The sequence below is a fragment of the Athene cunicularia genome, assembly GCF_003259725.1.
Source record: "Athene cunicularia isolate RWA chromosome 2 unlocalized genomic scaffold, athCun1 chr2_part1, whole genome shotgun sequence".
Taxonomy (NCBI): domain Eukaryota; kingdom Metazoa; phylum Chordata; class Aves; order Strigiformes; family Strigidae; genus Athene; species Athene cunicularia.
This window is the reverse complement of record NW_020799095.1, coordinates 116,644,654-116,669,626: the sequence shown is the minus strand read 5'-3', so window position 1 is coordinate 116,669,626 and position 24,973 is coordinate 116,644,654. Positions and strand designations below refer to the sequence as shown.

At 40.7% G+C, this 24,973-nt stretch overlaps 1 protein-coding gene across 1 annotated transcript; it reads right to left on the bottom strand.

Annotated features, from left to right (window-relative positions):
* Positions 1–339: 339 nt before the first annotated feature.
* Positions 340–24,968, bottom strand: ADHFE1 (alcohol dehydrogenase, iron containing 1; the record flags this gene model as incomplete). The annotated part of the gene is made up of 14 exons (XM_026841470.1): positions 340–5,053; positions 8,776–8,933; positions 11,902–11,998; positions 12,134–12,212; positions 13,139–13,237; positions 14,391–14,543; positions 18,605–18,710; positions 19,865–19,942; positions 20,358–20,554; positions 20,717–20,871; positions 22,084–22,137; positions 22,314–22,357; positions 24,723–24,760; positions 24,868–24,968. Coding segments are annotated over 14 exons (1,443 nt in total), but the record flags the coding sequence as incomplete, so codon positions are not given.
* Between the last annotated feature and the right edge of the window lie 5 nt (positions 24,969–24,973).

Below are 24,973 nucleotides of genomic sequence, written 5' to 3'. Positions count from 1 at the left end.
GAGTTCTCTGAAAATCAAGTACATGTAATTTTTCAAAAGAAACCAAAGACTGAAAATATTTTTTTCACGCCCTATTACTAGGAAAGTAGTTAACTTAAGACTCTTATTAACATTCCACTGGGCTGCATGTCAAATGGTTCTTCCTCTTATTGTTATTATTTGGCTGTAGAACATTTTCTACCAACTCGCTCACAGCAGCTGTTTCAGTACAATGGGGAAAAAAGAAAATGAATGGCATTTTAGTAGGTTATTTAATGGGAGCCTAGAACTGGCAAAACACGAAACTGCATTCAGAAATGTTGCATCTAAGGGAACTGCAGCCTTCCTAACGACAGCCCAGGTTTTTTTGGTGTTTCACTGAGAAATTCAGAGCAGCAGTACAAGCTTCTGCTTATTCTCATAGGCAACTCGCATAAGAAACATGCACTAAACATTATGTAACAAACAGCCTGCGTGATTTCTCATATGTACACTGCAGGCAAGATCAAAGGTAACTCCCTGTGGAAAAAACCACATGCACAAAGAGAGCTAAGACCTCTGCAAATTCAGTCACTGACAGTCCCACCCCACCACTGATCAAAGAGGAACTTCTTCTGCAGGTGGCCTAGTGACAACTCAAAGATGGAACCAGGTTTTGATGCAAGTTTAGCAGGGGTGGGTAGGTGTGGAAGACCCTCTTCTCACTGCCCAGCTGACACTGTGGCAGACAAGTAGTCTGTGTACTGCTGCATGAGCTCCCAGAGAGATCAGGAAAATGGTCACATCACTTCCTGTATTCACTAGCTGCTGTCTGAATTTAAATTAAGTTCCTTGTTAATTAGGAAGCACACAGGGATAGTCTGAGAAAAAATAGAGACCATATCTTTAGGCCTCCTGCTGCATCACATCAGGTTGCCCTTGTCCATTCTGCACAGATATGCTTAATGCAGTGATGATTTCTTAGGTTGAAGCTGTTGAACCCAAGGCACACTGCACATGTCCCGGAGCACTGTGATGCTTAAGCAGATTTACTTGAGAGTTATGGAAAGTGCCTAGACATAGCTTGGCTGTGACTCTTAACCATCACTCTTTCTCATCCATTTTTCAGGTCTCAAGGGGATGGAAAGCCAACCACAACAGAAGATGACAGCCTTAGCCCATTGCCTAAAGTGAAGACAGTGAAACAAGGAAGGAGCATACACACAAACCTACCTGTGTTTTTTTCCAAGTTTATTCACACAGGATGATGGTGAGAGTTTTTGCAGATTTAGGCATGTTACATATTTTTCACTTCATTCGCTTTTTGCTTTAACTGCTGGGAAAATCAGCACCAGAATGGGAAGAGGCAAGGAAAAAAGAGAGGCCAGACTAACTATTGTACCAGCTCCCCTCATTTCTGTTGATGCCAAGCAGCAACCCTGCAAGCTCTCAGTACCTTATGAGGGGCATGGGCTTTCCATTTTGTACTCCAGGTAAAACTGTACCAACTGGTAAACGATTTTCACCAGCGCTACACATGGACTTGTTCATACTTGCTCCTCAGAGCTAGCCTTATCACTATAGAGGGACTGAGTGAGTATCCAGATGTGCCAAGGTCAGGTTTGTGTTTGTGCAGAACTTGGAGAATACAGGACAAGGGTAGAGAAATTGCAGGTCAATGTCTGCAGCAAGAATCACAAATGTGGTAACTCCTACTCTGACAGAAGTCCCTAAAGCCTCTTCAAACCATTCTTCTGTCATGACTGAAGAGCTGCCATTTATGCTTACTTAAAACCTATTCAAAACCCATGGTCTAGATAAATTGGGTATTTGTTCTTCTTATAAAGACTGACAAATCCTTTTATACAGTTACAGCTAAGGCAGAAACTAAGTCTCTGACTCCACAAGGGAGAAGAACTCAATCAAGCCCTACTGCTAACAAGTATGACATATAAGGATTGATAGCGTTGTCATAAAATATGTAATAGTACTTATAACTATATACTGATTATGCAGTGAGGCATTTGGAAACTGTCTTGAATGTTCACAGAAATACTGTGCAGCAGTTTGGATGCTTTTATTTATGGAAGGCCTTTGGAAAGCTCTTTGGAAAGCCTATGGAAAGCTCTTGGTTGTCACCCACAATACATACAATGGTTTTGTCTGCATAGTGCCAAGCTCACCAAGCAAACAACGTTGCAGGAGGAATCAACTGTGTTCTGTGAAGCTAGTGAACACTGACTTTCTCTGAATGATTTGGGTTCATAGTTACTTTGTAGGATTGAAGTTAACATGACAGAGTTAAACGCTGCTCTCAAACACTTTCAAACAAGCTTGTGTTTACAGAAAGTACAATATTACTTGTTATTTGTATTTCAGTATCATCTAAAGGCAATAATGGATCCGTCATGGGGGGCTTGAGTAACAGAAGTCACAGGAACAAGCCACCCAGATTTCACACACATGCCCAACCACTGCGGGGCACTCACAATTACAGTGTCACCATACAAATGCCAGGCTTCTGTCCACAAAATAGGCATGTTCAAAGATACAGATATATTTGACCAACTAGGTTATCTCAATATAGAGTAATTTAGTAAGATAATACATGGAAAACCACAGTAACTGTTCAGTTGTGAATAAAACTACCATTGCCTGGGAGCCAGGGTGTGACTCCCTGTCACACCACCACTATTTGAAAGACAGCACTGTGGGGCGACTTGAGCTCCCCTGATTTTTCCTCAGGAAATTTCCACTAGTAATTAATAGTTGGTGGTGGGAGAACATTTGTTTAGCTGATGTCTGTGAGTAAGATTTCACAACCAGTTTAAGCCAGTCAAAGACCCTGATGCTGCCAAAGGGGTGTGGAAAATGGAAATAGCCCATCTTACAGCACCATCTGCTTATGTTGGGTTAGGCATTATATCAGTCTTTGTCTCATCTATAAAATATGGATAGAACCTACTATATCAGAGGGGGGTGTGAGGCTTAATTTGAAAACTAGCAAGAGCTCTGGGTTATCTGGTATGGGAAGTTAAGTGAGAGGTTCTGACAGTTGAAAATGCAGCCTGCTAATAACTGCAGTACTGGCATAAATGGCAAATAAAAAGCATGCTGGAAGGAAATACCCTACCTTCCTAACTAGCTCATCAAAGTGCTCTGCTGCAGTGATGAAACTCACATGCTGTTCAGTTCCCCAGAAAGTATATTCCCTAAACACTGCATGGCTGCCATGAATTAAGCTCCTGGAAAAAAGATTCTCTCTTCAGGACTCTGTACTGCTACCCCAGCCTGGAAAAAAGACAGGAGTGGAAAGATGAAATAGGCCAAAAGATTATATACAAAAGTGTTTGTACAAAGTTTTTTCAAATACAGCAGCTTTGCACAATACAATAAAATGAATCCCTTGCCACTTGCTATTACATCAGCCTTTGTGACAGAGGTTCTTGTGGGCAGTTACAGCAGAGGACAAGATTCAGAAAGACATGGAAATCAAACATGTGTCCCAGCACAGGCTGAGGCATACTGGCAGTGCAGTCCCTGTGGCCACTAAACCTGTTCTGTGGTTAAAACCAAAGTTTCCAGTCTTCAAGCAGTATCCATTCACCTATTTTAATACCATTAAACCAGATCCAATGTCAATATCCAGTACACATCTGTCCTCAGATTCTAGGACAGCGCTAGCTTTACCAGACAAACACAAGAATGCAAAGGTCTAAGTATAGAGCCTTCTACTTCAACAGGGTGACTGAAAAGTGCTCCCTCCCTGGCAGAAAGAAATAATGACACCAGAGGTTATGGGGTGGTTACTGGGGTTGTCTTGTGCTGTGGTAGCTGCATAAATCAGATGCTGAAGGGGTCCAACATGAAGCAGAATCTGATTTAAATGAACTGTACACACAACCATGTGCAAAAAAAAAACCAAACCAAACCAGTATTAAAATTTTACTTTCATTTCTCCCTTTCCCACTTCCCTTTCTCAGTTGACAGTCAAGCAGCTGGTTAACTGCTCTGAACGTGCACACTTATTCCCACGTTTAACCAGCACTCCCAATGGGGCACTGTGCAGCCATATGCTATACCACCACTTTTTAATACTGAACCACAGCACGCTGCCACTTCCTTAAGCTGGTGGCTGCACTCTGAGTGACAGCACCTGCAGGAGCTCAGCAGAAGCAATTGCTTCACAGAGAAGCACAATAAAGTTGATAGTTTCTTTCCACAGAATGCATCAGGAAAAGGGATCTGTTGTCTCCACAGAGACAAAGTGACCATGATGGATGATGTCTTGCTGTTATGTAGTTCCTGTTGAGCATGTGACAATACTCTAGTCTAGTTTTGCTCCTCCTACTAATGCTTCATGCAGATCTTAAAAGGAAAGATAAATATCTGACAATACATGTCAGAATTTTAACCTAAAGCAAACTTTGAGGAATCCTTTTCCAAACAACTGTGAAGCGTGTAGGTTTTTTCTTAACCAAACAACAAAACATACCCCATTTCAATAGCCTTCTTAGCAAAGTCAGATGGTAAAAAGATGATAAAGTGGAACAGAATACAGTAAGCTGACATCTTCTGCAGAGGAGATCCTGCTCCCTAATTAAAAATTACCTCAATTATTTCTTAAATAGCATGACTTTTTAAAACAAAATCATGGACAATTTAAATAAAGATCATAATTTGCAAAATGGTTTGGAATATCCTTTAAAACATTTTCCCACTTTTGACCACCTCTGAAGTGCAAGAAAGCCTTCAGTAAAGTGAGAAATCTCCTCCAACTTTTATGCAAGTTAATAGTAGTGACTACTGAGCATGAAAAAATGACAGTCAAGCATTTGCTTCAAAGCATTATTTAGTTAAAGATGAATTAGTTGGCCTTTTGGCAGTGTACAATGGAACAGAAGTCAAAGGTACCCAAGTTCTTCCATTTTCTATAACAAATTCAGCCCCATATTTATAAGAAATTACCTTTGTGTTAGAATACAACACACTTCAGAACAAAATGTTTAAGCTAATAAAGTTTCATGGAAGCCTCAAAGAGGGCAGATAAGTCTTCTTCTGTTTGGGGACGTGGTGATAGTTTAGTCACTCTCTCCTGCAAGATTAAAGAAAAACTGGATTACAGAAGGGTGCCAATAAAATTAATCAAACAGTAGCTAAACTATGTGCCATTGTACTAACATCCTTCACAGAGAACAAAAACATTTTGCAAATAAGTAATCAAGTAATTAAGGTTGAAGCATCATCAACTGTACAGTACTTTCAAGAATATATTAGTTAAAATTGCATATAATTAAATACATAGAAGCAAGATTAGAATGCAGTTCAGTTGCAAAGTCAAGTACTTCAAACATCGGTCTTGTCAGTCACAGACATCAGTACACTGGAGGATATTACCCTGGGAATACAGTCCATTTTAAAATTAATTTGACAGCACTGGAACTAGGAGTTCCATTTTTAGGGACCAAGTTTTTCAAAATACAGCATCTCCCAAAGCCCAGGAACAGCTGTAGATGGGAGAAGCAAATGGTGCTTGCAACTCAGACTCCAAAAAAGATACACAGCAAGGGATGGTAGTGAAACTGCTTAATAAATAGCCTGACACCTTGGAGACAGAAAACAAAATAGTTGTTGTTGGTCTTCATTTGGATGGTGATTCAACAGAATTTTCAGATGCTGAAGTCCCCCTGACTGAAATGAAACTCAGGTATATGCTTCACTGCTCTGCTTGACAAAATAACCACAAAGGCAGGGATGGCAATTCAGAAAAGCCCCACACTACTGAGGATGAGGAGCCGCAGTAGTGTAGGTATTCAGTTACTGCAGAAACACTCAGCTGAAAGGGCTTAATGTTAATGTACTCGTACTGGTTATGATTAATACTTTTATGCCTTCAACACTCAATGATTTTAACATTTATTGAAAGAGTGGGAAGAGTTACAAACATCTGCAAAGACAGAAGCCAGGCCCCCAATAGGAATCCATATCTTTAAACGAATGTGGTGTATTCTGGCAAGGCGGAGTTTCTTCTGCTACAACTTGTTTCAATCTCTCGCTCATGGAAGAGGCTGTCCCAGTAAAAGTTTTAAAATATTTTCCCCCCTTTTTCACATGTGGGACAGTGGATGTCATTTGCTAGGGGCCCTGCCTCACTGACTGAGTGGGGTGTGGGGAAGGAGCTCCTCCAGCCCCGTGCCTGGTGGGGGGCTCAGCGCAGACGCCCTCCGGCGCAGAGCACAGCCCGCTGCCCAGCGCGGTGCCGCAGTGCAACGCTGCAGCGCAGTGCTGCAGCCGCTCCGCTCCCTCTCAACCCGCAGGGCTGCGATTTGTGGACAGGCTGGATGTGGTTACACAGCAAGAGAGGCCACCGCGCTGTGAACTTAACATGTGAATTATCATTCTGGCATGGTGAGGAAGCTCGATATTCACTGTTCATAACCACAATCAGTGTGGTTAGCATGGCTTGTGATGTGTCTGAGAAGTGCAGCTTTGTGCACATAACTTTACCTACACGAGAAGCTTTGCTGGTGCAGCAGTAGCAATCAAATCAATCTCTTTCCCATCCCTGACCAGCACTGTTACGCATGCAGATCCAGTCAAAGAAAAGGCTAAGATTCTTCTATGCAGTTTTGAAACCAAATGGAAAATTCAAACAGCACTAGGGCAAAAGTCTTCTGTTTCTTTCAGACTCACAGTATGCAAAATATAGCAACTCAGTGCTCAAGTATTGAGTAAATTCACCAGGCTTATATGAGGACACTCAGGGAGAAACTAGTTTTGCAGCCCTGTGCACCAAGATGGCCAGAGTTATCTGTAAAGTCACATGGGGTGGCAGGAGATGATCACCCTGACAGACTGTAGCATTTCCCAGCTATATCGACAGAAGGCTGCAAACGGATGCTCCTCCTGTATGCCTCGACACAGAGGCACCAGCACTCCCTCTGCACAAGCCTGCTGATACTTGCTGGTGCCCAGACTGCGAGGCCCCGGCTCCCTCAGTCTGACTCTGCATTCTGGTCTAGCGCCAAAAATGTGCAGCTTCGGGCTCATTGGTGGTTCAGCCCCACTGCAGCTGCCTCCGGGATGTCTGCAGGGGGTGGGTGGGCTAGAGAACAGCCCTTCCACCAGCTCTCATTTTCAGTCCTCCCCATCTCCTCCAAAACACTAGCACAGGGCTAGCCACCTTAGACCTTCTTTGCTAGACTCGCTGCTGTCTGTAAATAGGATCAGTTTCAACAGACTCATTTAGAAAGGAAAACAAAATTCTGTTCTAACTTCAAGCATAAATGTTTGTCCCAGCAGAATTCCCACCCCAAATCCCAGCAGTTAGAGTAGAACAGTCTTGTTTTCCTGCAGCCTGCACTTCACAGTGTGGAATACACTTCACACAGTAGTGCTACTGCCACTGCACCACACTGCCTTGCCAATGTGAATGGGTCAGTGCTGTATTCCAAAGAAAACCTACTGCAAGATGAGAAGAAAAAATATACTAAAGGTTAAACTGTAGGGACTACCTCTGTGGGTAATAATGGACTATTAAGGAATACTAATACAGTTTCATCATGTTATATCTCATATACAAAAATAAGGTCTGAGAAACTATTAGGTCATCTCATTTTACACAGTACAATTAATCACCAGTGCCGTGAGATGACAGTAAATGTATTAAAAGTCAGTTTGGGCTAAGGTCACAAACAAAAAGTCCCTTTAACATCTTTTGGTGAAGAACCTTCCCCCTTCCTCAGCTGTGCAAAACATCCTTTCAAGTGAGATGCTGTGCTTGTGGTGACTCACTCAACTGTTTTGAAGGAATATATTTATCAAAACAAACCTTCAAAATGCCCCATAACAATTTACAGGCATAACCTATTTGATGGGTGCTCAGAGGCATTAGTTTTCTTCCTGGTTTTGCCACTGCTCTGTTGTGTGTGATCCTAAATAGTTGCACCTTTGTGTCATTTTCTCAGGTATAAAATAGGAATATTAATATTTACCCTCTGTTATAAGTTGTTCTGAGATTTATGAATGAGAAGAACTAGATGTGGTAAAATGTGCTGTAAAAAGCAAATAACCTTTCAGCCTACAAAATTTTAATCTTCATAGTGTTTACTTCCCTTGCTACTTGGTGGAAATAAATCCTAAATAGACACAACAGTCCATAGCATATGAATCAAACGGTCTTTTTACAAGGAAGACACTGGATTTTGCTTTTGGAGTGGTGTGTTGCTTTTTGCAGTGTCTTTGTGAGCACTGAAACAATAAAGGGTATTACAAGTTTAATCTATATAATCCCAGGGGACCTTATTTCAAATTCTGATGGGGGTCAATGGAACAAAAAAGCCATCTGGGAAGAAAAGTGCAACTTCTCAATATGGAAAAGTTTAATGCAAAGTGAGCTTGATCATTCTTAACAGATAGCACTTGGTATTAAGGCTTTATCTATGACCCATCCTGCATACATAATTAACAGAGATAGCTATTAAAAAGCAGCATCATCTACAAAGATCAAAGGTCTATGAAAAACATCCTCTTTTTTAAAAATGCAACATTTAAAAAAAAAATCCACAACCAAACACCTAGCCACTCTTTCTGAATCCATGCAAAGAACAGATCGCAGCATACACTCCATATCACTGAAAAGAAAAAAGCTAAACTGTGCAGAGAAACAAAATATAGTTGACTATCCATAATTTTCTTCAATTGTTTTCATGTAGGACTACAAATAACATTTGCTTGAAAAGAGACACTTTTTTATTTTCCCCAAAAAATCTGTTCTATTTTATTTGACAAGAAAAACTGTTCTGCTTGCTGTCTTACCTGAGGCAGAGTGCCTTTGACTAATGCAGGGATGTCTGCTTTAGAATAACCAATTGCAGCTAAGCCATCATCAACATTCAGATCAAATAGGAATTTCCGGAGCGTGTCTGCCAAAATAAACCCCGCATCTTTGATTCTGGCAGTGCGGATGTCAGCTCCTAAAATAAGACATAATGCCTTGACTGTAGGGTGGAGAGCGCAGAGGAAGCTTGTTCTGGACTTAATTTAATCATAATATCAGCTGAATACATATCCATACATAACAGTCACTGCCCTAAAAGCAACATGAAGTAAAAAGAGGAATCAGTCTTCATTTTACAGTTGGAATAGTTTGGAAAAGGTGAAATAAAACAAGATCAGGAGAAGGAGGTAATTGCTGCCAGAAAGACTAACTGCCACATGAGGTTAACTTCCTTTCCCTCTGTGCTTACAGGGAGAAGCACTTTTTCAGTCTGACTAACTGCTGGGAGGAAAGCAGCTAACGCATGAACGTCAGTGGTATTTATTTTTATGGACAGCGTGCCAAATGCTAATTTTATTTTAAGGCCTTGAGTTTGCTGACATCTAGAGGACACAGAAACCACTGTCTATTCTGTTCAATTACATATTCAAAGAGAGGACTAGAGCATGTAGGCTGAGAAAGACAGGAGATGGCAGGGCAGTGTTCAAGGGGTTAAGTGAATCCTAAACTTAATGCTATTCGAATATGTGCTGACCTGTGTAGGATAATGCAGAACTGAAGAGGAGGAACTGGTGTCTTAAAACATCTACTAGATGGTAATGAAAGCATCAGTAAAAAATGAAAGATTACCGATATTTCTTATGAAATAGCTTGCTTCCCCTTCTTCAATGAATGTTCAGGACTTACTTAAAAGTAAAAATAAAAACATGTCCAGACAGAAGACGCAGGTTCCTCCATGATTTCTTTTCAAAGTAAGCTGAGCTAAATTTGTTCTCTGTGTAATCTCAATGATGTTACACCAGAACTATGTCAGCTCCAAGTACCATACTGAGAGATGAGTAAGAGCACAGCATAGTCACAGGAAAAATATTTTCTGTGATCCTCACGCAGTTCAGTGTAACATTCAAAAGGGGTTAAGTGGGCACGAGATCAACAAGCTCATTTGACGAGGTCAGATGTTTGGGTAGTAAGACTGGCACTTATGTAGTATATAATGTCTGGGAGAAATTGATAAGGTATGATGGAGTCTTGTACAAAGTCTTATGCTATTGTGATTATGCCATGCAGTCTGAATTTATCCTGGGTTTTCATGTAGAGGAGTAACTAGGACGTAAATCCAGTACCATTAGACAGTAAAGTAAAAGGGAAAGGGAGGAGGGAAAAAAAGGACAGTAAATGTGAAGGGCAGTTTTAAAATATTGCTATAGTTCTAGCACTTTCTTTTTGCTAAACCTAAAGGATACATCAGTCTTTGATTGTATTTAGAAAATTTCTGGCCACACGCACATGTATTACAACTGTTTAAGAATCCACCCAGGGAGGTATTAAACTTTTTCTGGCTGTACCCAAATTCACAGCTGTACATACACACAACATAACTATTTAGTAATCTGGTTCATGTCATAAAATACCTTCTTAGTCACTGCATTTGGAAACATGACAGATTTGAATCAGCTACTGTAGTCAGTTGGACTCTGGACTGGAATCAGAAGTAAACACCCCAGGTGGCAATTAACAAATTCAATTCCACGTGACTTGTTTTCAGCTAAGTCCCTTTACAGCAAGGCAGAAAATAATGTAGTTTAAATTTCTATTGACAATTAACAGAGCTTTTAGAGACAGAATTTATGGCAGCACTTCATACCGCAAAACCTGAAGGAACTGCTTTTCAACCACTTGTTTTAAAAACAAGGAGCCAGAGTTCAAATTCTCTGATATGCTCAGCTGGTCAGTTATCCAGAAACATTTTCTTAGTCTGCTTTGAGTTATGTTATTGCTGTAGGAGCACAGACATTCTGTAGCTTAGTATATGACTCCTACTAGGTTTGTGTTCTGGTTTTGATGATAGGCAGGACTACATACTTCGGAGGAAGGCTGAACAACCTCATAGCCAACATTTATAATCGGAATTTTTTCCCAGTGTAGTTTTTCTGACCATGTTGTTTTACATCCTCTTCAAAATACTGTAATATTTTGTCTATATAAAAGTCCCACTCAAAGCTCTCAGATTACTTATAAAAGGAAGTCATTACATGCAACTGGATTGCTGTGACTTTCGTACATAAGGCTGACCACACAAGAGACTGAACATAAATTTTCCAAATACCAGGAGAGTTGCTCTAACCACTTTCTACTCAACACTGCTGCACACGTGACTGTGATTGCTCCTTAGCGAGCACCGATATTAACAGCAATTTAGCTACAACACAGAGTCTAGGACACCTTCTGGTGTAGGGTTGTACAGATAACAAAGCACTGCATGAAAAGGTAACCTTTAAATGAGCTGTCAGCTTGCAGCATTTACTTTTCCTCTGCAAAGAAGCAGAAAAAGCCACTTTGTTCATCACCCCACTTTTCAGCCATCACAGATGTGTCCACAGAACAGCTACTTCATGCTTTCCCTTGACATCAGCCACTGAGAAATTCCAACAACTACAAATAAGCTTAGGCCTATATTAGAAAGATCAAAACCCACAACGTGTATGCCACAGAAAGAGCAGGAGTGTTTCAGAACATCACTCTGTCCTAACTCATTGCACAGCAGGGAATTTGTTAGGCAAAATGCTTCCTTTTAGCTAACAGATACTCCTGAGTACTTGTTTGTTTTATGGTATCTAAAGTAAATACTCTCCATAAAGCACCAATAGAGATGCCAATCACAGCTACTCTCTTCTGATTTGTAACAGATCAGCTATCCAATTTTCTACCCAAGAAAATTTCTCCAGCTTGTTTCTCTAACTACATTATCCATTAAAAAAATTTTGCATTATTCTACCTAAATTTGTATTATGTGCAACTCAGACTCTAGGATCTTGTTTTTTTTAAACTTAAAACCCCTGCAACAACCAATTACAATTGCTTGCACACTTATTTTTTTTCTCCTTAAAAGACATTTTGGAAAGAATTCCAGTTGTATGAGTAAGTTGTATCCAAGAGATTCCTACCTAGTATCTCTGCAGCTTCCAAGTGCCGCTCAGGATGTATCTGTGCAGTGAAAGCAAACACTGCTGGGGATGTCAGCACCACAGAAAGGCCATGTGGCTGGAAAAAAAAAAAAAAAAGAAATCACATAACAGGACATGTATTTTCAACTTCGATGTGCTTTAATGCTCATTAATTTAAAATAACAGAGAACTGAAGTGTGTAATATGAAAACAAAGATAAACCAAGTTTTACCACTAAAGAGTGATCCACATTATAATCCTTTGGTTTATAATTTTTCACCAAACCAGAAATAGGGTAAGACATTCCATGGCTGGAACAGAGAGTAGAGAGAAAGTGGTTAGGGCAGTTCTCCTGGTATTTAGAAAATTTGTGTTCAGTCCCTTGTGTGGTCAGTCTTCTGCAAGTCTCTTAGGTACAGATAATCAAAAGGTATTTAGGTAAAGGTATGGTATGGATATTAGGTACAGACAACCCTCACCTCTCTGCACTTTAGGGACCTAGCTGTAAAAAACAGTACCTCCCTACTTTGCAAGGGTGAAGTTATACTACTCCACTGACTGGACTGAAAGATGCTCAGTTACTGCAGTAATACAGATATGCCAAAAATAGCATAACCTGCATCCCTACCTGATTACACTGCCTGAGAAAACTAAACATTAATTTAAAAGTACAATTAAAGAGTGGATTTGCTCAAACAAAAATGAATGAAAGGAAGGTCTCTGAAGAGAATGACTACTAATAACTTCTCCACACATTTCAGGCTAAGGCTTTGCTTCTCTGAGATTTTCACCCATATGAAAATACATTGCCTTGAAATATTAATTACAGCTTATTTCAGCTTGCTGAATGCCTACCCCACAGACAAACTTACAGACAATTGCAGTAGTTGAGGAATGGTGCAAGATTACCTCATTGCTCTCTCACTGCAGAATGGCTGTCATGAAATCCAACATTTTAAATGCCATTGATTTTTTTTTTTCTAACCATTATTTTTACTATCAAGGAAGGTAAAGAAGGCCGTGTTTTGTAATTTTTACATGATTGGATTTGAGTATCACAAGCCAGAATACACAATCCTCGTATACACAAATTCCTCACAACACGTGGCTCCCCCTGCATCACAAGTCAGGCTACAACATCTTACTATATATTCAACAAAGGCAGCAAGGTCTTTGACAATCTGAAACACTATCTAGAAGCTGACCTCAGATGGGGTTAACATTTTTCTGTACTCACCAGAGATGAACACCAGCATTGCCAAAGCCAATACCAGCAAAAGCACTTGCTAGGTGCATGCTGGCTCTTGCTTCACGGTCTTCAGGGTTTCTGATGGCTCTGTGCAACATGGAGACAATGATACCAGTGAATTCACAAATAGATTGGTAATTCAGGATAGAGAAAGGAGAGAGGGTTTCTTTACAGACAGATATATAAAAACCTCTAAGATAAGCTGAGATAAAAATTTTGGAAATAGGATCAAGTCACACATCAGAGAACAATCCTACTCCTGGATCAGTAAGTAGATCACACTGGTTCAGTGAAGGGGAAGTTTCCTTTCACTTCTCCAAAAACTGAGTAAATAGAGTGAATTTAGCCATATTCACCTCAGTGGTGTTTTAAACCATTCTACTCGGCAGCTTTGGCAATCCTATGTACAGCTCCAAGATCACTCCAGCTTTCTCACCATCTCATTAGGTGGAGGTCTGGACCCCACCACCTGTGCAGGAAGAGGACAGTGTTCCTTGCCTTCCTACACATCAGACTGCTTGTGTAGTTTGACAGTATGGAGAAAAAGTCTCAAGAATAGATTCCAAAGGAACAATAAACAACCACTTTGACTAGCTAGGTACTATAAAAAGTCTTTTACAAAAAAACCCATATTGATCTTCAATAGAAGGGCACACAATACACAAAAGCTATATACAGGCTAAAACGTTATTGCTAGGGATCAAAATGAACTCACAGTTACGTCAAAACTTAATCTAAATTGAAGGTCTTCTAAGTATGAACTAGTTTTCAGTAAATGCATAATTTTGCACATTCATAAGTGCATGTGGTTACCTTCTTGATGGATGTTTAAGTATCTTAATTTACACTGAAGGTCACAGAAATTCCATCAGCAGTATTTATTCAGTTTGTTACATATTACCTTTATACTGTTACAGTAAGAGGATTCTTGAAAAAATATATGACTGCTGCTCCTACATTAACCGAGCAGTTTGAAATACCTTTAACTGAGGACTTCTAAAATAGATACACAGAGGCATTAGAAAGCTATCTCCTCAAGACAACCTAGTAACCCTAAATTTAATTTCAATTTTATTTGAAAAACTTTTTACTTTATTTAAGAGAAATCCAGGGTAGAAAATGAAGGGTTACTGTCGTAGTTTGCCTTAATTTACACTAAAATTCGAGTTCTTCTAAGTATCCCTTTTTGGACACCGAAGGCTGAACATACTGCAAGGGACATGGCTGTTAAACATATTACCTTTTCAAATATTTAGCCACAATGCGCAGCGCGTGAAGAGCCCAGACATCACTGATGGGGTTGCTGCCTTGGTACGCTGGTCGGTTGATTGGATTTGAAGGGCAGGGACTGCGCATGTTGTAAGGAAGAGCAGTGTACGATTCAAGAGCATGGCTAAAAGAAAGATTAAAACCAAATTATTTAAGTGGGATAGCTCTATTTTACTGCGCTGCTGTTCTTTGAATGCAGGTTCTTCTTATTTACTTCTGGTGTTTAACAGTTGCCAAAAATAGAGATGCAATCTCCAGACAACTGGGAGAACGCCGGGCAGACACCTCCAGAGCGCTTCACTCTACAACAAACACACAGAAGGCAATCCAGGCACAGTCACAATCTATCAGCTCACACTATGCTTAAAGTTAGGCTGGACGAACTCGCATCTTGGTGTGTAACGCTCTTCACTGAAGAGCACTGTACATCTGCAGTGAGTGCATTTCCTTTCTGTAGGACAGGAATCTTAAGAGGCTTTAGCACTGGAAGGATTGTAAGCTGCCTTGCTTTTAGAAGTATTGACCTTTAAAAAATTAAGAATATGTTATTTATCATAAAATCATAGAACTGTTTGGGTTGGAAGAGACCTTAAAGATCATTAGTTCCAATCCCACTGCCATGGACAGGGACACCATCTGCTAAATCAGGTTGCTCAAAGCCCCATCCAGCCCAGCCTTGAACACTTCCAGAGAGGGGCATCCACAACCTTTCTGGGCAACCTGTTCCAGTGTCTCACCACCCTCCCAGTAAAGAATTCACTCCTTATATTGAATCTAAATCTATCCTCTTTCAGTTTAAAGCCATTACCCCTCATTGTATCCCTACACTCCCTAATAGAGAGTCCCTCCCCATCTTTCTTGTGGGCCCCTTTAAGTACTGGAAGGCTGCTATAAAGTCTCCCTGGAGTCTTCTCTTCTCTAGGCTGAACAACCCCAACTCTCTCAGCCTGTCCTCATAAGGAAGGTGCTCCCACCTCACAATCATCTTTGTGGCCTCCTCTGGACCTGTCTGAGCTAGTCTATGTCCTTCTATGTGGAAGGGCCCAGAGCTGAAAACAGTGGGGTCTCATGAGAGTGGAGTAGAGGGGGAAAATCACCTCCTTTGACCTGCTGGCCATGCTGCTTTTGATGCAGCCCAGGACATGGTTGGCTTTCTGGGCTGTGAGCACACACGGCTGGTTCAGAGTCAGTTTTGCACCCACTAATACTCCCAAGTCCTTCACCTCAGGGCTGTTCTCAATCCACTCATCATCCAGCCTGTATTTGTGCTTGAGATTGCCTCAACCCAGGTGTAGGACTTGGCACTTAGCATTCTTGAACTTCGTGAGATTCACACAGGCCCACAAGCCTATCAAGGTCCCTCTGATGGCATCCCTTCTCTCCAGCATGTCAAACTCACCACACAGCTTAGTGTGTGGCAAACTCACTGAGGGTGCACTCAATCCCACTGTCCATGTTGCCAACAAAGATGTTAAACAACACTGGTCCCAACACTGATCTCTGAGGAATGCCACCATCACTGCTCTACACTTGGACATCGAGTCATTGACCATCCAATCAATTCCTTATCCCTCAAGTGGTCCATCTGTCAAATCCACGTCTCTCTAATTTGGACACAAGGATGACATGTGGGACAGTGTCAAAAGCTTTGCACAAGTCCAGGTAGATGATGTCAGTTGCTCTTCCCTTATCCATCAACACTGTAACCCTGTTGTAGAAAGCCACCAAATTTGTCACGCATGATTTGCCCTTAGTGAAGCCATGTTGGCTGTCACCAATCACCTCATTATTTTCCATGTTCTCTAGCATAGTTTCCAGGAGGATCTGCTCCATGATCTTGCTGGGCATAGAGGTGAGACTGACTGGCCTATAGTTCCCTGGGTCCTCTTTATTTCTCTTTTTAAAAATGGGGGTTATGTTTCCCCTTTTCCAGTCAGTGGGAATTCCACCAGGCTGCCATAACTACTCAAATACAATTAGTGGCTGAGCCACTTCATCTGCCGGTTCCCTCAGGACCCACGGATGCATCTCATCAGATCCCATGGATTTGTGCGCCTTCAGATTCCAGTCTCAAATCTGATCTCCTACAGTGGGTGCTTCTTCATTCTCCCAGTGTCTGCCTTTCCCTTCTGTGTCTTGGGAGGTGTGGCTGGAGCACTTGCCAGTGAAGACTGAGGGGAAAAAAGTTGTTGAGTATCTCAGCCTTCTCCATGTCCCACATAACCAGGTCTCCTGTTTCCAGGGTCCACATTTTCCTTTTATCACCAACACACCTACAAAAGCTTTTCATGTTGCCCTTGACATCCCTGGCCAGATTTCATTCTATCAGGGCTTTGGCTTTCCTAACCTGATCCCTGGCTGCTCAGACAGTTTTTCTGTACTCCTTCCAGGCTACCTGTCCTTGCTTCCACGCTCTGTAGGCTTCCTTTGTGTGTTTGAGCTTATCCAGGAGCTCCTTGTTCATCCATGCAGGTCTCCTGGCATTTCTGCCTATCTTCTTCTTTGTCAGGATGCATCACTCCTGATCTTGGAAGGTGATCCTTGAATACTAACCAGCTTTCTTGGGCCCCTCATCCCTCCAGGGCTTTATTCCATGCTACTCTGCCACGCAGATCCCCAAAGAGGCCAAAGTCTGCTCTCCTGAACTCTAGGGTAGTGAGCTTGCTGTGCGCCCTCTCACTGCACTAAGGAACCTGAACTCCACCATTTTGTGGTCACTGCAGCCAAGGATGTCCTTGAGCTTCACACTCCCCATCAGCCCCTTCTTGCTGGTAAGAACAAGCTCCAGCATAAGCACCTCTCCTCATTGGCTCCTCTGTCACTTGGAGAAGGAAGTTATCATCAACACATTCCAGCAACCTCCCGGATTGCTTGTACCCTGCTCTGTTGTCCCTCCAACAGATAACGGGGGTGATGAAGTCCCCCATGAGGACCAGGGCTTGTGAATGTGAGGCTGCTCTCATCTGCCTATAGAGAGCCTCATCCGCTCAGTCTTCCTGGTCAGGTGGCCTGTAGCAGACCCCCACTATAATGTCTCCTGTCCCTGCCTTCCCTTTAATCCTGACCATAAACTCTCGGTTGGCTCCTCATCCATCCCCAGGCAGAGCTCCATGCACTCCAGCTGGTCACTGACATAGAGGGTGACACCCCCTCCACATTTTCCCTGCCTGTCCTTCCTAAAGAGCCTGTGTCCTTCCATTCCAACACTCCAGTCACAGAAGCCATCCCACCACACCTCTCTGATGCCAGTAAGATTGTAGCCCTGCAGGCGTGTGCACATCTCTAGCTCCTCTTGTTACTCCCCATGCTACATGTGTTTGCATAGAGGCATTTCAGCTGGGCCCCCAGTGAAGGTGACTTACTGGCTGGAATTCTTTAACCTAAGTGGAACTGCCAACAGTCTTATCTCCCAGATACTCATGAATCTGACCACACAAAGAAGGGGCACTGCCTACGTTGCTACATTTAAATGTACAAAGTTACAGACAAACCATTTTCATTTATGGATAAATGCCTCAATTCCATTACAGAAAATGTAGTTCAGGATACTTCACCAAGCTTTCCTTATACATCTATTATTTTAATATTCACAGCACCCAGCAGCTCTGGCCTTCCAAACAAAAGTTTCCATGCATTTTGTGCAGTTAAAAGCTGTAGGTTTAAGATGAAGAAAATTTTGTGCCAAGTGAAAAGCAAATTATGAGAGAGGTTCTGAAGAGGGTCATAATTGGGCTAAGACCTGCCAGCATCCCACAAGCCTTCACAAATTTTTGTTGCCACATCATGGCTTTTATTAGAAAACCCTTGTTGTCTATCCCCTGCCATGTCTGTGAGACATGAAAAATGCTGTTGCAACTGTGATTAATCATCTACATGATCTCTCAAAAAGGGAAACCTGGACCTCTTCCCTGACAACAACCATCCTGGAAACTAACGGTTTCTCCAGTGCACTGCAAAAATATTAAAATTTCTGCAAATGAGTGATTTGTTTGCATACATTCTGAGGGAGGTAGTGAAATCAAGTAAGAGGAAAGTATAACAGAGATTACATTAACAAGAACAGGAAAGGGAGAAAAACCAAAGATCATCCTTTTCTGCTCCTAAAATATTTTTTTTCTACAACCATCATAGTAAGACCCACAAAACTGTAATAAATTCAAGTAGCAGCCTACACAGAAAACTCACCAAAGCACATCGAAGCCACTGTTGGCCACTATTCGTTCAGGCATAGAGAGTGTGTGTAAAGGATCAATGATGCCTAATGTTGGCTTAATGGCTCTTGAAGCAATACCTGCAATACATAAGTGAAGAAAATGAGTTAAAGTTTTTTTGCAGCAAAATAGGACAAGACAAGCTTAATGTTCAAAAAGTAACAATAATGAGGGGATATGATTTGAAACTATGAAAATAAAAGCAGAGAGAGAGAAGGGAGAGCAAGAAGTATCTATGAATGTGAGTCCTGATGATGAATTCCCTGTAAGAGAGTTATATGATTTGACACTTTTGCATGAAATTAATTACATCAGACAATATTCTCTTTCCATTTGTAATCCTCCCTGAGCAGCCTATGCTTTCAAAATGTTTGTGCTGAGTAGCATCTGCAACAGTATTCTTAGATTTGTATCTTCCATGGACAATCAGAGGGCAAGACTGGTTTGTGTCTACAATCAGTTATGTTTGCTAATTGCTGTCTTGAGCATCTGTAATAACCATGCCTTCATATTTTGGTTAAGGGGGCACAGATGTAGCTTTGAAAGAGAGAGACATACATACAGACAGACAGACACAGACTGATTGACTACGTATAGATCAGAAAACTCTGAGCTATGGTCAGAACCCCTCAGCACACCCATTTGGGTCCCAAGTACTGTAAACTGTGTGGCGTATAAAACCCACATGTTTAGAAGTAAAACCTCAAAACAGCTATGAAGCTTAAGATGACATTTTAGCCTTAATCTTCATTTTCCAGGGATGAAAAGGCCAAAGGAAGACAGTGCCTCTCACTTGCATAGCATCTCAGGCCTGAGGTTTTAAAAGTCAGGAAAAAGAACATTTGGTTGCAATTACACAACAAAGAAACAGAAGTCTTAAAAGCAGAAAGAAATATACAGAGGAAATAAGGAACAGTTGGTTGACCCTGAATGTAAGTAGAAATTTCCTTTGCAATTAACATTTTCTGCCATTTAAGGACTTGAGAAAGATTTTCGTTTCCTGTTTTGCCTTCAAACTATAATCCACTGTATTACATAGGTATTTCATTATGTTAATATGCTATAAATTTAATTAAAGGAGGAAACTTTTAAGCTCTTCAATTTGCCTGTGGCAGTTGAATCAAACAAAATGACACCTGAAATGACATGCAGTATCCCTTTCTTTCAAGGCAGGGAAATAATGAAGACATTGGAAAAGCAATTGTCTTGAATAGCAGACAGAACAAAACCTCACCGGTTTTTATTTTGAGTTCTTTGAAGTCAAAAATGGCAACACCAGTGGTTTCACTTCCAGTTCCAGCTGTTGTAGGAACTTAAAAGGAAGAATGGAGATAACAACAAATAATAAGTAATACATAATATTGGAAAATAAATAAATAAAACCACCACAGTAATGCCACCAAAAATACAGGACCCAGGGAATCTCAGAGGTATCCCTGATCGGAAGTGAACAGGTCAAAGAGAAACTGCCCTTTTTATCTATTTTCTCAGTAAAAGGAGTCGAACTCAGCTAAACAAGACAGACTACTAATGACAAAACCTGTGATTTTTCTTCCACCAAAGTAAACAGCAAAATTGCTGCTGAATAGATGAGAAGTAAGCCCAAAGGAAGCTGAAACAGCTAATCCATCACAGTAAACTGATTTCAGTAGAAATATCATACAGAGTGTAGAATGACACCCCTTCTCCTAGCCCTCAATCTTCATTGCACTCTCCTCCTGATTTACCTGCAATAAGTGGCTTGAGGGGCACAGTGACAGGCTTCCCTTTCCCAATAGGAGCATTGACATAATCCAAGAAGTCTGATGTAGGGCTGGACGCATACAGATTGGCAGCTTTACAGGTGTCTATTACAGATCCACCTCCAACAGCAACATAGGCATCAAACTCTCCCTTTTTAGCATATTTAATGGCATCCAGGAAACTTGGACAACAAGGAAAGCTTTCCAATTAGTCAGGAGAAAAACAGCACACAGAGAAACTAACAAGACCAGCATACAGGTCACAAGGAGGTGTTTCAACAGTTGTATGGCATGTTGTAAAAGCCTAGGCACTACTTGGAGAAGTGCACTCTCAGAAGTAGTACCTGTGGTCTGTTGGCTCCACCCGGACATTATCATACATCTGAAAGTTTATACCATATTTTGTCAAGGAATTCAATACTGCATTTACAGGAGGGAGTTGGGAGAGGTTTTTATCTGTCATCAGACAAACTCTTCTAGCACCAAGATTCTGCAGGTCCTACAATAACAATGAAATTAAAAAACGAAACAACTGGTATAAAATCATACACATTTGAATACTAATCCAAATAAACCAAACCATATAATAATAGTCAAAAACTCAACTTAAAAATGTTTATTGTAAAATTTTTGAAACAGTATCAGCTAAAGAGATTAACCACATACATACACCATGCTGAAAACAGCATGAAGTAGAAAGCTGCCAAACTTACATAGCTGAAGTCTTATGATAGAAGAAAACTAATGCTAAAGATGTTGAGCAAGCAAAGACCACGTGGAACTCCTTAAGACTACAGTAAAATGTGAATTATTTTTTTAAAATGTTTTTTACCTACACAATTCCTGTGACATAAAAAGACTTCCACAGGTTAGGTCTCCCCTAACCGCCTATCAAAGCATGGCATTAAAATCTTGAAAATCTATTACTGAATATTAATTTGTTGACGAAAAATCTAAATAAGGTGGCAAAAAGAAGATAATGCTACATCCTAATCTTTGCTAAATTACTTGTCACAATAGCTATATAAAACATTCAAATCTAAATAATCCTAATGCTGTTTAAAGACAGAAGTTCTAACATAATTTGCTATCTGACTGTTAATTTACTTTACAAATTTGCAAATTAAAAAGAAAACTTTTAATGCTATAAATGCCAAGAAGAGAGTAAAAAATGATAAAAGAAAAAAAAAAAAGATAAAGGCAAACTGGAACAATATACTCGGGTGAATCATCTCACACTGCCAAAATGTCCTACACTTCCACAGGGAACACTTGGAGCTGAAAGAATATCCACCTAACTTAATGGAAAGTCTCTGATTGATTCATTTTAATGAGCACTGGAAGAGGTGAAAGTGATCCTAAGAAAATCCTGGTGAGTCACCAGGATTCAGAACTTTTTGAATTCAATTCCTTGTCAGAGAAAAACACTGTTGCATAATCCTGTCAAATCATCAGTGATCTGATTTCCACTAAGCTGTATTTCATGTACTCACTTATACCACAGCAACACTGATGTAGCATGCTTCTCTTCTTTACCCAAAAGTATTTTCCGACCTTTCTACAAAGGTATGTATGACTGCACATACTGCAAAGCAGCTGAGATTTAGACACACCACACATAAGCTTTCCCTTATAAAATGGATTGATAGCACCAGCAGTCCTTTAGAAAATAACTGTTCACCAGTGATGGACTGCCACTACAGAAGCTTACCATGCCAATCTCTTTGGTAACTCCTTCTCCATATCGGATGTTTGAAATGGCCATCTACCAAAAAAAGAACAACATATTTTTTCTGGAAAACTGAAGAAATGGCATCTACTCCCAAGCAAAGCAAAATATAAATATTTACTAATGTAAATACTTGTTAAATGCCATATTTGAAAGTATACAAAATACTACTTTGAAATAAAATGTATTTTATTCTTCTATGTTTAATCTACCTCAAACGCATAGTCTGTACTTCCCAGGGCATGCTGTTCAGGAACTGTAATAGAAATGAAACAGTAGAATTAGGGAACAAAATGTGACTTCAATCTGTATCTCAGTCTTAAAGTGGACATATTCCTTTGCTTTTAAAATCACTAATCCATTTGCCCAGGTCATCTTGGCTTGTCTGCATAACAGTTACCTATTTCGTCCCTTGTTGTTTGAGATATTAAACGATATAATTACTTAATTTGATTCATACAATTCAGCAATGCAAGGGTGTTTTCCTCCTTTCGAGAATGAATTATTTCCTATAAAAACTGACTAACTTAGCCAGAAGTCTGCATGAGAATTTTTTGGCAGTATGCAAAGACCAGAACTGTACATAGTAACTATGCAGAAGCCAGTATCTGAAGAGCATACAGGCTGCTACATACAGGTTGAGAGGTGTTAGGAACCTATAGGGGCTACAAGAAAATCTTCAGAACAACTTTTAAAACAAACCTATGAGACATCCTCCATATGCACCCAGAGAACATCTTTTGCATGTGTGAGAGTAATACTGATAGGTGTTTATAATCCTCTTTACTTCTGCCTAGTCCTGAACTTGCTGGTGAAACTGAATTGCTTGCTTGAAATTAAGAAACTGTGTGCACTGATAATAATAAACAGAGTTTTAATAAGAACTGGTGTGTCACTATCAACTTTATCCAATAGAAGAAAGAATAAATTTATTAAGCTAGTATTTCAGTCACATCCTCTCTGCCACATCACTCTTGCATGAATTTCTACAAATCCCTCCATTTCTTGCGTATCCTGATTTTTCCACAAAGTGAAACAAACTGCAACAACTGAAACAGCCCATTCTTCTCCAAGAAAAGATCAGATGAGGCATTCTGTTCTTCCTGCTGAAGTCATGCCTTCTGTCTGCTATATTAATTGAAAATATGTGGTTTGGATTCAGATCCAATGAGTGAAGCCATGATAATGAGTCTTACAGACACTCTGGGGTGCACTGAAGCACTGACCCACAACAGTAACAGATAGATGTATTAAAACCCTTTATGCACTTTCTATTCAAGTCCAGGCCAGCTGCTATCAGCTCTTTCATTGCCATCTCTTGCCAGGCTGTACATGTTTGACCTCTCCTGGAGTTTGTCTGCTGTACTCTCAGTCATTAATTTGACAGGCTAAGAACATGTCCAAGCCATTTACTCTCTTGCTTTCTGATAATATAATAGGTGTCCTGCTGTTATATTCTTGGGCCAAACTTAACTTGCAGGAAGAATTTTACTGAGTTCAAAAATTGCACTGTTTCCTCAAACAATGTCAAGAAATACAATGAACATTTTTTTTCTGCTACAGTCAGTTAAATCAATTCCCACTATTTAAAGGCTTACTGAACTGATACCACCTCACTATTTTATAGACTCAATTGCTGACTACAACTTACAGAGAGGGTTCTTAACTAATACTTCTATTTAACAAGGGCTTAGTTTGAATTGACTGAGTAGGTCATCAAGCAGACAAGCAGAAGAATGAGATTCTATTTCTCAGCTGCGCTATTGTCTTGCTGTATGATGGTCTTGGGCAAAACAAATATCAGAACATATATTAGCTTTTCCATACATGAAATGATAATGGTAATCCTTTAAAAAGTATCTTAAGTAAATCATGCGAAACCAAGCTACTCAGAACTACACATTGCTGAAATTATGGCCAAAAATATTGCTTTTTATAGAAAATATATCTATTTTATCTTCTAGGTAGCTTTAGAGTATTAAACATGGTACACAAGGGATGCATCAAAAGATTAAGAACATCTGGAGACTGACCATCTCACAGTTAGCTGTTTGTATAGACTCCCTACAGTTACTGCAAACAAAAATTCCTCCCAGGGTGACTCGGTCACTCAGTGCAGCTCACCTGCTCTTACCCCACAACCGTGGCCTAAGTGAGCCGCATTCTCAGGACTGACTATAAAAAAGCCTGTGGAGATTACATTCCCCAAGCCAAAGCAGATGTTTGTGAATAGCTCATTTTTTATTCATATTGCTTCCTGTTTCTTTTCTAATGCAATAGATGCGTATTTTTCCCCTCAAAACTTTAGCTGAGATGGCTCAGGTGATGACAAGCAGTAGTAGCAGCCACCGCAAATTTCTCCTCAACTTGCCACACAACTAGGGGAGGGAGGGACAGGTTGTATTAGTTGTGACTTACGTGGAAACAGTGAATCTCTCCAACAATAACCACTATCATGGTACGGCTGCAAAATAACAGACCGCTTACCTCAGCCTTGAAACTGTTCTCTTTCCTACCTGTTACCTGCACCCTCTGCCCAGGTTACATGGATTACGTACAGCTCTACAGGGCCATCCATAGTCTCCTACAGAGTTATTTTGGAGGCACAAATTAAGTCTTACCTTGGGAATAAGTGTGGCAGTGGCTCGGGCACCGACATCTAGTTAAAGGTTAAAAAACAAAACCAAACAGAAAAAGGCATGGTTAAAAGGAAAAACTAAAGCCGAAAACCGAATCTGCCCTTGCCTACGAGACTCCTGTATGTACCCGCGTCCCGCGGCCTCCCCCGGAGAGGCCTGCCGGCGGGGCCGGCCTGGCCGGCAGCGGGGGTCCCACCGACGGAGGGGCACGCGTGGGCCCCGGTAGCCGGCCC